Raw genomic sequence first — 13883 nt, 5'->3', positions numbered from 1 at the left:
TTGTAACTTGTAACTTCTCTTCTAGTTATGGTCACTAGCTTTGCACTGACAATCAGAACTACAATTGGATAGTAATTATGATCTAATTTAGAATAGTTTAACTTAAATGATATGCAACTGTAGTTTTTAGCGCTTATAAAACAGCATCGTACCAACATGATTTCTCAATGCTCCTAATGCTCATCTCGGGAGTTTGGAAGGAACGAAACCGACGAGTTTTGTCCAGTAAGTTTCATTCACTTTATCAAGTTTACTTTCAAGTCTGGTCACTATTTCCTGGTTTCAAGTCAATGAGGCTTGCCTCCAAAACAACATATGATCGTCCAATCAAGCGCTGGAGCCCACCTCCGGCTAGTTGGCTCAAAGCTAACATTGATGGAGCCTTTGATTTGATTTGGTATCACATAAGGAAGGAACAGGAGTGGTGATCCGAGACTCTTTGGGATCGGTTGTGGCTGTTGCCTACTACAGGCTTGATAACGTTCTCTGGATGTAGGATGGCTTTCAAATTGGTAGAGGAACTTCATTTGGCTACTGTTGTTTTTAAGTCAAACTACTTGCAAGTTGTGCAAGCTATTCAAGCCGAAGGAGATGATACTTCGGTGCTAGGAAGGATTATTGATAAAATTTTCTTGACCTTTGTTGAATAATAAAAATATTTCCACTATGAATAATGCTAGCCAGGTGAACCACCTTTTGGGGAACCACCTAGAGCCCACCTTACGTGGCAGCTTATGTGGCGTATCCATATCATCAAAGCATAATTTCTGATTTTTATATTTTTCATAATTACGAAAATTTCTTTTTTCTTTTTTTTTTCTTCCTTGATTTTATTTTTAAACCCTATTTTTTTATGTGCGATCTGATATGCAAGACGTCTTCTTAGATGTTGTTTTCTCCTCAACTCCTCTCACCCCACCTTCACCCTCTCACCTCCTCTTCAATTGATCAACATCTTCTCAATTTGATTTCGGTTTCCTCACAAACATCGTCAACAAAAGCTCTACCTAAACGTGGTCAGTTTTTTTTTTTTTCCCTGAGTATGAAACCCGAATAGCATAGCATGTTTGGAATTAGGGTTTAGGGTTTAGCATGTTTGGAAGTGGATTTGAATTAGGGTTTAGCATGTTTCTTGTGTTCTTTTTTTATCCTGAATTATTTCTAGCTAGTTTGCTGCACTGGAGGCCTTTTCTCTTTGTTTACTGTTGTCGTGTTTCTTAATATGTAGAAATTAATATGTGCTATTCATTCTGTGCTTCAACGTGTTTATAAAAATCTCTTAAAGCCGTCCGTAATTATAATGAATTCAGCTATTGGATGTCAATTCAAATACCTCATTGTCTACATAATCCCAGGGCATAATAATTCAATCAGATATACAGGCTTATTGATATGATGTTCGTATGTAGTAGCCTATGAATATTTCGATTTTGCTTCTCTCTTCCCCTAGCCTGATTGTGGATATCAAACTTAGTATTAGTAGATTATATTGGCTACGAACTCAGTAGCCTTCTCTACTGCTTTGGTTTTTTTTTTTTTTGGGGAAAGGGACTGCTTTGGTTCTATATGCGCATTTTATTTACTCATCTGCATCTGTTCAATAGCCTACATGTATTTTATTAAACTTCTCCTTTGCCTTGTTTCCCTGATGGTTAATTGTTTTCTGCAACTTTTTTCTTGCCACAATATCGTATGAAATATTGTTGACATCCAAATTTGGTTATTGGATTTATTTGTGTCACTATACAAATACCTACTATTACCTCACTTTCAGAAATTAATAACAAAATATAACTGAAAAATCTTACCTGGAATGTCAACATGGTAAGAAATAAAATATGTAGTTCGAATCCAAATGTATGCATGCTAGTGTGTGAATAGACCGTCACAAATATTAAATTTTAACCCAGCTAGTACATGTAACCAAAGCAAACAGACATAGTAAAGCCTTGAATGCATATTCCCTTGTCACAGACAGTTCTTACTTCGGAAAAATCCTATGTGGATAAATTATTTAGATATATTCAGGTGCTTAAGGAATGGAACAATCGTCCAACGATTCGGAGGACATTATTCTCACTAATGATGAAGGTATGTTGTTTATATTAAAATTTTCTTGAGATAATTAAGAGTTTTGTTTTGCTGGCACATATGTGAATAGACAAAATTACTTAAATTGTCTAGGAACAGTGGATGATTCATTAAAGAGCTTAGAGGATGATCAAAAAAATGAGGAGGAAGAAATTATTCTCACTAATGACCAAGGTATGTTGTTTATATTAAAATTTTCTTGAGATAATGAAGAGTTTTTTTTTTTGCTGGCACATATGTGAACAGACAAAATTACGTAAATTGTCTAGGAACAGTGGATGATTCATCAAAGAGCTTAGAGAATGATCAAGAAAATGAGGTGGAAGAAATAATGCAAGTGCCCAGTGTTGAGATGAGTTTTGATTCTATTGATGAGGCATATGACTATTATAGAAAATATGGGAAGCAATTAGGATTCCCAGTGAGAAAGAGAACATCAAGAAAGGGTGATGATGGGATCACAAAATATATAACTATTTCATGTGGTCGAGCAGGAAAATTTAAAAGTAAGTCAAGTAACTCTCTAAAGCCGCATCCAAGTGTGAAGACTGATTGCAAGACACTTATTAGACTTGGTAAATCCCTTGATGGAAAGTGGAAAATCAATTCTACAAAGCTTGAGCATAACCATGGTTTGAGTCTAAGAAAATCTCGTTATTTCCCAGTCAATCGTGAATTAAGTTCATCAATAAAAAGGAGGCTTGAACTAAATGATGTTGCTAGAATAGGGTTAAACAAGAGTTTTAACTCAATTGTTGTTGAAGCTCAGGGATATGAGAATGTACCATTTTTAGAAAAGGATGCTCGAAATCACATTGAAAAATTTAGGCGATTGCAGCTCAAGAAAGGTGATGCTATTGCAATCCAGACTTACTTTTTGGATTTGCAAGCTAAGAATGCTAGTTTCTTCTATGCCATTGATATAAATGAAAAGAGTCGATTGAGAAATTTGTTTTGGGCATATGCAAGGAGTAGGGCGGCATACCAAGAATTTGGCAATGTTGTTACATTTGACACTACTTACCTGACGAATAAGTATGAAATACCCTTTGCTCCATTTGTAGGGGTCAAGCTAAGAATGCTAGTTTCTTCTATGCCATTGATATAAATGAAAAGAGTCGATTGAGAAATTTGTTTTGGGCATATGCAAGGAGTAGGGCGGCATACCAAGAATTTGGCAATGTTGTTACATTTGACACTACTTACCTGACGAATAAGTATGAAATACCCTTTGCTCCATTTGTAGGGGTCAATCATCATGGGCAATCTATATTGCTTGGATGTGGTTTGATTTCAAGTGAAGATACTGAGTCATTTGTTTGGTTGTTCAAGTCTTGGCTAGCATGCATGTCTGAGAATGCTCCTAATGGAATAATTACTGACCAAGATAGAGCCATGAAAAATGTCATTGAGATTGTCTTTCCAAATACTAGGCACCGTTGGTGCTTGTGGCATATATTGAAGAAGATTCCTGAAAAGTTGAGAGGATATACAAAATATGAATCTATCTCGATGACCTTGCTAAATATTGTTTATGATTCATTGTCTCGAGTAGAGTTTGAAGAACGTTGGGACGAGATGATTAAGAAATATGAGTTGCATGAAAATAATTGTTGAATGTCATGTATGAGGAGAGAAATCGCAGGGTTCCAAGCTTCGTTAAAGATTGTTTTTGGGCAGGAATGTCTACCACACAACGAAGTGAAAGTATGAATTGATTTTTTGATGGCCATGTCAATTCCAAGACTACCTTGAAACAGTTTGTGGAACAATATGAAAAAGCATTCAGAAGTAAGGTGGAGAAAGAGAACTACTAAGATTTCAAGTGTTTCTCATATAGTCTTCCTGGTGCAACTCATTATGACATGGAAAAACAAGTACATGATATCTACACAACTTCAAAGTTCAAAGAGTTTCGAGATGAATTAACAAGTAAAATGTATTGTGACTTTATTTCAGTTGAAGTGGATAATTCAATTTTATAGTACATAGTTTCTGAAGATATCAAGATTGGGGAGATGAAGAAAACTATTCATTTTCATGTTTCATTCAATGAAGAGAAGGATGAAGTTGACTGCAATTGTTGCCTCTTTCAGTTTAGAGGTATATTATGCAGGCATGCAATATATGTTTTGATTTGTCATAAAAAAAAAAAAAAAACATGATTCCAGATAAATATATCATGAGAAGATGGAGGAAGGATGTGAAGAGATGCCACACAAGGGTTAAAATCAGTTATGGCGGATGGGATGCTAGACCTGAATCATAAAGACTTGACCAGATGCAGAAGAATTTTGATGACATTAAGGAGCTAGCATACGATTCTGAAGATAAGTGCATGATTGTTATGACTTGTTTGCATAACTTAAAGGATGAACTATCCAAACATGAGTCCAAGAACACTGGTACTAGTGGTGGTGCTAAACCAATTCCTGGCTCACCTATCAATAGAAATGGGACTGTCGACTTTGATGGTATTTCAAATCCAAGTCAACATATTACTTACTCCATTGGTAAATAAGAGAAAAGGTCGCCCACCATCTAAAAGAAAGGTATCTAAGGTAGAGGAAGAGGTAAAAAAAAGAACAAAAGAACAAATGTGGTGGGAACAGTACTAATGAAGAAGTAGGAGTGAAGGTATGCAACATAATAGTGTAAAGTCTTTTTTTTTTTTTAACAGATATTAATTTTTCATTTTGTCTAAGAATAATACCATATTATGTATTGTTATGTTGTTTCTGTAGGGTCAAAATCAAGAGGTCGCCCGCCATTGAAAAAGACTGAATCTAAGAAAGAGCAAGAGGTCAAAAACAAACAAATTAGAAGAAATAATGTTTCATCCAATAAAAAGCCTAATCATGAAGGAGAATGATTGAAGGTAAAGTGACTTTTTCTATTGTGTTATGTAGGATCATAATTCTGAGCCTAGAGATTCTTCTAATACATTGTGTGCTTGCATTTTAAAGGATTTATCACCCTCACAAAGTGATGTTAATCCAAAAAGAGTTTGTATACCATCCAAAATATTGTTGGAAACAATTTAATGAAAAAAATGATTGAAGGTATGTATTCGAACTTTGTGTATTAAGTTATTTTTTATACATTTTTTTTTTGATACTATAAAATTGATGTGATACAGGTAAAGTATATAATCCAGTTCGAGTGCAAATGGTGACCAGTGACTTGATTTCAACTTACTAGGACTGCGATTTTTTTTTTTGGGCATTTTCGTGTGTAACCCATATTTCAGTTGAAGGATTTTTAAGTCACATTTTAATAGAAAACAATCATTCAATACAAGCAGGGTCAATTATATCAACATTTTGTTTAATGTTTTGCTTAGCACTCCATTAAATTCCATTCTACTTTGCTGAAGGAATAATCCTCTAATAATTTGTAATTTTGACTCATCTTCTAGTTAACATGAAAGTATTCTTATAAATTTGACACATGCTTAGAACAAAAAAAAAATATCAGGTTACAAGCTAGAAGAATTGTGATATCACAATAAACAACAGTATCGTTTCACTTGACAGCTCAAGACAAACATGACATTAAGTTAGAAACGCCTTCCAATGAGCTGTAAGGCAAAGAAGCCATATAGGTAACTATAAGATTTAACAAGGCCCCTTCAGAACCTTAGTGTCTATGTCATATGAACTTCCAACACCCGATCATTTGTAGAATTTAAAGTCAATATCAGGCTTGAGGCTTCTAATAACACTTTCCAAAGTCCTTTGGGAGTATGACATATCGGTTCTTGTGAACTGCGTGCATTCCGGCTTCTTGACTTATAATTTTAATCTATATAACATTCTGTAACAAGAAACCAGTAGTAACATATTATAATCTTGTTAAAGATTGACATGAAAAGCAAATCTATGTAAGATTGAATATGGCTAGTTGAAATTGCATTATGTTTCTAGGTTGTTCAGTTGTGATATTTTATGGCTATATGTTGTAAGCTCCAAAACAAGGTCTGGGAGCTTTAACTCTTGTGCTTATAACATAGAACCATAAATCAAATCCACTCCCCCCGCTGATCAGACTAATATTTTCTATGTTTTTAGTATCATTTTCTCTATATTTTACTTAGTTATTCCCTTAACAATATCATTTCTGACTTACTTTTGTGTTTTTAGGTACATTTGAGCTTCAAACGCAGGAAATGAGCTAAGAAGAACTGGAAATGAAGGAAATGAAGGTAAGGAGGAAATGTGACGCAGAAATGAGAAGAAATGGAGAAATGAAGCTTTCCCAGTTCTACCAGGAAAAGGAATCAGAGTTGAAGTAGGAATCCTAATGCAACTAGGAGTGAGCTCGGAAAATTGATGTTCGGAAATGAGAAATGACAGAGTCCTAGTTGGACTAGGAAACCTGATGATACTAGGAGTCCTGGTGGTGCTAGAAGATACTGTGGCTTCAAGATGACTCAAGATAGTTCAAGAATGTTCTAGAATGCACAAGAAATTTCGGCAATTGAAGGAATAGGCTTTGAAATTGTCCAATTAAGAAGCCTGGCCCAAAAATTGAACCATGTGACTTGCACATGAGTTTCTAGACCCTTCTTGACATCTTGAAGAAGTCCTAAATCGATTTTATTTGGTTTTTTCAGTTAATTACATAGAAGATTCAAGAAGATTTCGGAAATACCAAAAAAAGAGAGTTTTTAGGAATCTGCCTGTGCAGATCAGTCAACTTCGATAGAGCCCTGAGGACAGCTCAGAATTAACTAAATTGAGCTCAATATATGGTTGGAAATCTACGGAGGTCTAGTTTCCAGAGCTTTTTACGGTTCATCAATATCAATTTTCTAGAAGAAGTTATGGCCGATTTAGTGCACGAAGGTCAGCTGCCTGGAAATCGGCTTTGTGCAAATAAAGAGAGTTTCGGATGTGAATATCTTTTTGTACGAATTTGGGAAGGTCTCTACTCCATATTTGATCTGATTTTGAGGATATATTGCAGCCATGATGATGTAGACCAATGAGAAAATTCAAAAAGAAGTCGACATCAACACAAAGAAGGAAGGAGAATCAGAATTGAAGATGGAGAGCTAGGGTTTGACGTCTAAAGCTTCCTCTATATATACATACTATGTTGGACGTTTTTCAGAATCTTCCTTCACTCCATTCAGCCAACTCTCTCCCTCCATACACGTTCATCCCTTCCACAACTCAAAAATGTCATGAAACCCTAAATCAAAATCGCAAATCCTCCCCTTTACTCTCTAAATTTCGGATCCTCTCCAATTGTTCAAGCATTGAAGCCGTGAAGCAAAGCTCCATCATTTCCAACACATCCTTGCCGTAGTCATTATCCTCCACCACCTTTGTAGACCTTCTTGTGTTCTTGAATTTCTTCAAAAGTGTAACCATGTCTTTCTATCTTTTGTTTTTGGTTTTATTGTTTTGTAACTTAAAAATCAGATTCTATAGCGTTCTATGTTTTTGGTTTTATTGGATGTTTCGATTATTTGGTAGAGTAAAGTCTATGTTTTGATGTTTAGTTTCCGATAATTATGAAGCATGAAAACGTTTTATGTTTCTAGAAGACATAAATTGCGATTTCAATATGTGATGATGTAAGTTCATTGATTTTGTGCTTCAATCTCACCGTTTATGTGTTTTGTGTTCTTTTGTTGCAAACTTAGAATATTGAGCATGTAATTGAATCCAAATTAATATTGCTAGCGTTCTAGGTCTTAATTGCTAAGTGGAAAACCTATAATTCGTTAGATAAATCAATGAAGAGTCTTGCATGCTTGTATGACGTTCCAACTTGTGTTCTTGGCTTAAATCAATCAAACTATCAATGTGTTTACTGCGTTAAGAATGTTTTTGTTAGTGATTAGCTACCACTAGTAATTGCAAGATTAATAGGGTTAACTATGGTGCATTCATCTAGTTAATTTAACTAAGGGAAGTAATACGAACTTATGCATGCGTCCATGGTTTGTTCTTGATTGATTTCTTCATTCACATGTTTTGATCCGTGATTTATGATTAGAAAACTCGTTTTTGTGTTAATGATTGTTAACTTCATCATACATATTTCGTATCACCCCTTATCTATTTTGATTCATAGTTTGATTGATCATTGTAATTAGTTAGTTAGTTAATTAGTTTAGTTAATAGATCAAATTAGAAATTCCCTTAATTCTTTGTAATTTTCGTATATATTATATACTTGTAACTAATAATTCTTTTCTTTGATGTGTAAATGACAGGAGCGCCCTCAATCCCCGGATAGAACGATACCCTACTTACTCATACTACAATTCGATGCAGGGTTTAAATTGACACTCATTTTGAGTGTATCACCCGCCCCCCTTCTCCCCCTCCCCCCACACACACACATTTTATTCGTGATTTCACTAAAAAAGAAAAAAGAGAGAAAAACAATTAACCATCAGAGAAACAAGGCAAAGGAGAAGTTTAATAACATACATGTAGGCTACTGAACAGATGCAGATGAGTAAATAAAATGCGCATATAGAACCAAAGCAGTCCCTTTCCCCCAAAAAAAAAAAAAAACCAAAGCAGTAGAGAAGGCTATTGAGTTCGTAGCCAATATGATCTACTAATACTAAGTTCGATATCCACAATCAGGCTAGGAGAAGAGAGAAGCAAAATCGAAATATTCATAGGCTACTACATATGAACATCATATGAATAAGCCTGTATATCTGATTGAACTATTATGCCCTGGATTATGCAGACAATAAGGTATTTGAATTGACATCCAATAGCTGAATTCATTATAATTACGGATGGCTTTAAGAGATTTTTATAAACACGTTGAAGCACGGAATGAATAGAAAATATTAATTTCTACATATTAAGAAACACGACAACAGTAAACAAAGAGAAACGGCCTCCAGTGCAGCAAACTAGCTAGAAATAATTCAGGATAAAAAAAGAACACAAGAAACATGCTAAACCCTAATTCAAATCCACTTCCAAACATGCTAACCCCTAAACCCTAATTCCAAACATGCTATGCTATTCGGGTTTCATACTCGGGGAAGAAAAAAAAACTAATCATGTTTAGGCAGAGCTTTTGTTGACGATGCTTGCGAGGAAACCGAAATCAAATTGAGAAGATGTTGATCAATTGAAGAGGAGGTGAGAGGGTGAAGGAGGGGTGAGAGGAGTTGAGGAGAAAACAACGTCTAAGAAGACGTCTCGCATATCAGATTGCACAGAAAAAAAAAAAAGGGTTTAAAAATAAAATCAAGGAAGAAAAAAAAAAGAAAAAAAAATTTGTAATTAAGAAAAAAATAAAAATATAAAAATCAGAAATTATACTTTGATGATATGGATACGCCACATAAGCTGCCACCTAAGGTGGGCTCTAGGTGGTTGGTGGTTCACCTAGCATTACCACTAGAAATAACTAAATTAAATCCAAATAAAAAACGGTGACTCTGTAAGTAAACCCATATTCATACAAAGGGAGAACGAAGTGCTTGAAGCACTTATGTTCCTAAATATTATGGATAAGAAACAAAAAATTCCAAAGAATAAGTTGCATTACCAAAACTTTTCACTTTTATAGTCCAATCCCAACCAACCTGAATTTTCATAAAGGCGCTAACATCTGCTCAATACTTATATTCATACACACCACCACTCATAGCAGTTATAACAACATTAGCCGCTCAGGAAAAGAAAACAACAATACAACATTGAGATAGTGCAGAAGACATTTCAGCAGCTATATAAGAATTAATTGTCATCAGCCTCCTTGTCATCAGCCTGGTTAGCAGCCAGGTCATTCAAATAGCATCTGAATGCAAATGGCATGCACCCAAGAAGCAAATACCAACATGTTAAAAAACATACAAAATTCAACAGAAAATAAGAATACTTTGTAATAAAAATAAAAAAAATAAAAAAAAAACAAGAAAACTTATTATCATCCAATAGTTAAGCCACTAATCCGACTCATATTGCTGCCACAAGGCATATAAGAAACACAAGTCCTCCCAAAGAAGCTCGTATTACTGCCATAAGTCCTCCTAGAGAAGCTTAAGGATATATTTCTCATTATCACTCCACAACATTTCTCTTTCAACTGTGGGCCTTCAATGAAAAGTTAAAGAAAAGGGTAATAGATGCTGTAATTTCTCTCTAAGAACAAAAAAGAAGACAGCACAAATGGCTAGTGATCATGGGCTGCTTTAGGTACAGGTGCTAAATCATCCCAGCGATCAAGGATACCATCTATCACATCCAGGCAGAGTTGGAGGTCATTAATGAGACAATTAGATCCATTTGAACTTATTTTAGGACCTGTACTATCATTCACCAATGTATTCCAACGACGAAGGATGATCGTAATCTTTGCCTGGATATTAAACAGGACTTCTCTATTCATATAGAGTTTAGAGATAGTAGGACATGTGATACTATTCTCATCCTCTTTTTGCTCGTCACTTTTACTCTATGATGCACGAAAACGCGAAATTGCCGGCGTATCCCGTATCCATCTGGGAAACGGGTACGAAACGGCTCGAAAACGCGTATCCTGATTTGGAAACGGTTTGGATACGTCCGTATCCTATGCGGAAACGTAATAATGTAAATAAATCGGAAACGTGAGTAATACTGACTTTTTACTCTGCAAAAATTGAGAAAAAAGAAAAAGAAAAAAGACCTAGATCGAGAGAGAGAGAGAGAGAGAGACGCGAGGTAATCTCACTATCTCAGCCGCTTCATCATTTCTCTTATGCAAAAGACGAGACCCAGATCGAGCGTTTCTCTTCTGACTTAGTCGTTCCTCTTCTGCTCTTCTTCACAAGTCGGAATCTTTTCTGCTCAAGACTTCTCCTCTTCTTCTGATATTTGTTATGCGATGTGTGTATAGCAGCAACTATGGGCTAGCTAGTTCTTATCCTCTTTGCTTTTCTCGATCGATCTGTTTATTGATTCTAATGGCCGGGTCCCTTGCCTCCATTACATATATTCTAATGGCCGGGTCCCTTGCCTCCATTACATATATTCTAATGGCTCCTCTCCTTCTTGGCCCATTGATTACCTGCACAGCCATTATCTTTGGTTTCAATCTAGTTGAATCTCCAGCTTCCATTTCTATAGTATTTAGATATTGTGGGTTTTGGTCAAGATAATTCAACTACTTTCAGTGATGTTAATTATGATTGTGACCAGTATTGTTACTTTGTTCATATGATAATGACACGATACCTATTTGTAGCACATGTGTGATTATGGCAGAATTAGTAATTTGTGAATTGTGAACCTTTCACTTGATGAACCACAATTAGAGGGGTTTTGTTTAATATTGATCATGAAGATGAAGACCTTGAGAATGTTGTCGAAGTTGAATGAAGTTGATGGTTGTTAACTTGTTATTAGTTGTGTTAACCTTTTATTTGAACCTTTGGATTGATAATGTTTGATTGTGATAAACTAGTACTTTGTTTATGTTTCAAATTTTTTTTCCTAATTATATATATATATATATATAATTAGATAAACTAGTACTTTGTTTATGTTTCATATTTTTTTTTCTAATTATATATATAGATATATATATATATATAATTAGATAAACTAGTACTTTTTTTCTAATCTGACCGTTAGAGTATTTGCCTTACCTCTGGCTTGGATAATCATAGAGATTAATTGATTGATTGGCTGTCCTCTGCTCTTTCGTGCTAGCCTCTTATATAGGCTATTCTCGCTAGAAGAATGTAGAATATTCTATTCTAGATCAAGGATAGATGTCCTGTAGGCGCAATACCTCGGGAGTCCTGGCGAATATTTCAGATTAATTATTTAATTAACCTGGATATGCTTAGAATAAGAGTAAAGCTGACTCCCCATTGGATGCGGGCAACTGGGGTATAATATTTAAGCTCATCCTCGCGAGGATTCCACCATGGTAGCGCACTAATATAGTCATGATGATAGATTCCTGTTTTTGTGCGATAAAAGGTGATTGCGTGGTCCTATATACCCAACATATTCCCTTACTTGCAGGGAAACCTTCGTTGTTTCCTTTAATCGTCACGTGGACAAGGAATCTTTGATGATTGCTGTTCGGCGCCACGGGTTATGGGCTCCGTTTTGGGCTTTCGCGGGAACCCTCAATCTGCTCTCCGTGCATCGCGAGGCCAACCCTCTATAGTTTGGGCCACTGATTCGGCCCAAGGTGCCTGTCCTTCTTGGTCCTAGCCCAAAGATACTTTTGGGCTCAAACACTAGGGTTACTGGGGCTTCCTAACTAGTCGATCAATACCTCTCGACCGATTGACATATATTTTGTCTCAATTCCACTGGACATTATTTCAATTGGTATTCCAATGGCTAGCCCTGATGCTCCATTTCTAGAAGAAGGGAATACCAGCAATTCTGGTATTCAAAAAGTTGAAGTTTCCATTCAAAACCTAGATTCTTTCTCAGGTTCATTCAAAGGAGCAAAATTGAATGGACTTGGGAATTAAAGGACATGGAAGAAGATGATTTCAGCTCACATTCGTGGAATCCACAAGATGAATCATGTCACCGGTACCATTCAAGTGCCGGCGAATAAAGGGAGTGAAGAATATTTCAAGTGGAAAAATGTTGATGGACTTGTACTGTTAATTTTGTATAAGGGTATGACTGACAAGGTGATCCAATTTATCAGTGGGTGTGATACGGCTGCAGAAGTTGGAAGACCCTCAATGATCTCTATCTGATTGAATCAGACTTTTCTCAGATCTATGAGTTGTTGTACAAGACAACAAGGATGAAGCAGGATGGGCAAGCAGTTTCAGTGTTCTATACCTAGCTAGAAAACATTTCAGCCGAGGTACTAGTAAGGTTGACATGGCTTTAAAAATTTCTAACTTTGTAGGTTCATATACTTGAACTATTGATTCAGGTGCTTTAGATCATATGACCTATGATAGGAAGTATTTCATTATCTTATCCGCCCCTAATGTGTCATATGTTATAAATGTCAATGGTGAGTCCTTCCCAGTCCTAGGTATTGGGTCCATAAGAGTCACACCTACCTTGGTATTGCATGATGTGTTGTATATACAAGACTTGTCTCGCCACCTAATTGCAGTTCCCAACTAAATGTTCAATCCTTATGCTCTGTGACATTTTTTCCCATGTATGTTGTGTTTCAAGATCTTCTAACTAGGGAAGTAATCTGCAAGGGGTATCTGAGAGGGAGACTATTTCATTTGGATCAAGCTTATGCCAGGGAGAAACCAAAGAAGAATGTCCTAGTTGCTATGACTTCAAATTCTAGATAGCTGAATGAAGTCTTGTTATGGCACAAAAGCTTAGGGCATCCTTTATTCAATGTAATGCATAGAACTATGCAATCTTTATTTGTTGGCATTGATGAGTCTTCATTACATTGTGAAACTTGTGTTTTGATACGCTCAAAGCAAGCATATAATTTAACCCTATAAATATCATTAGTAGTATAAGCAAGTAGGGATCGTTCTATTCCGGGGATTGAGGGTATACCTGTCATTGTAAGACAATTAAACAATTAAAATAAAAACAAAGTATAACATTTACACAAGTACATATTATTTATGAATTAAGGGGGGATTTTAGGTTTTTGGGTTTCGAAAATTAAAAGAAAGAATTAAAACTAAGTATAAACAAAAACACAAATACAAGAATGAAACATAAGAAACAAAGATCAAAACCAAGTTCATAATTGAATTCAATTCAACCCTACAATTGTTCTTCCAAGTCATGAGAAAGGAGTTGATCATGTGAAACATTTGAAGCAAACGATTTCCCATATTTTACTTT

General features: G+C 35.5%; 1 protein-coding gene across 1 annotated transcript; it reads left to right on the top strand.

Moving 5' to 3' along the window:
* The first annotated feature begins 2039 nt into the window (after window positions 1-2039).
* On the top strand, window positions 2040-3199 carry LOC112171128 (protein FAR-RED IMPAIRED RESPONSE 1-like). The gene is made up of 3 exons (XM_024308357.1): window positions 2040-2091; window positions 2185-2265; window positions 2361-3199. Exons 1-3 carry the CDS (start codon window positions 2040-2042, stop codon window positions 3197-3199), a joined length of 972 nt encoding a protein of 323 aa, XP_024164125.1.
* Window positions 3200-13883: the final 10684 nt, after the last annotated feature.

The sequence above is a fragment of the Rosa chinensis genome, chromosome 6, assembly GCF_002994745.2.
Source record: "Rosa chinensis cultivar Old Blush chromosome 6, RchiOBHm-V2, whole genome shotgun sequence".
Classification (NCBI taxonomy): domain Eukaryota; kingdom Viridiplantae; phylum Streptophyta; class Magnoliopsida; order Rosales; family Rosaceae; genus Rosa; species Rosa chinensis.
The sequence above is the reverse complement of the archived record's forward strand: the minus strand, read 5'-3'. Positions and strand labels throughout refer to the sequence as shown.

Bases quoted from the DNA above. Each gene is read 5' to 3' on its own strand.
- LOC112171128 (XM_024308357.1), top strand. From the start codon at position 2,040: ATGGAACAATCGTCCAACGATTCGGAGGACATTATTCTCACTAATGAT. The intron at 2,092-2,184 runs GTATGTTGTTTA...TAAATTGTCTAG, and splicing joins TATTCTCACTAATGATGAAG to GAACAGTGGATGATTCATTA. The intron at 2,266-2,360 runs GTATGTTGTTTA...TAAATTGTCTAG, and splicing joins TATTCTCACTAATGACCAAG to GAACAGTGGATGATTCATCA.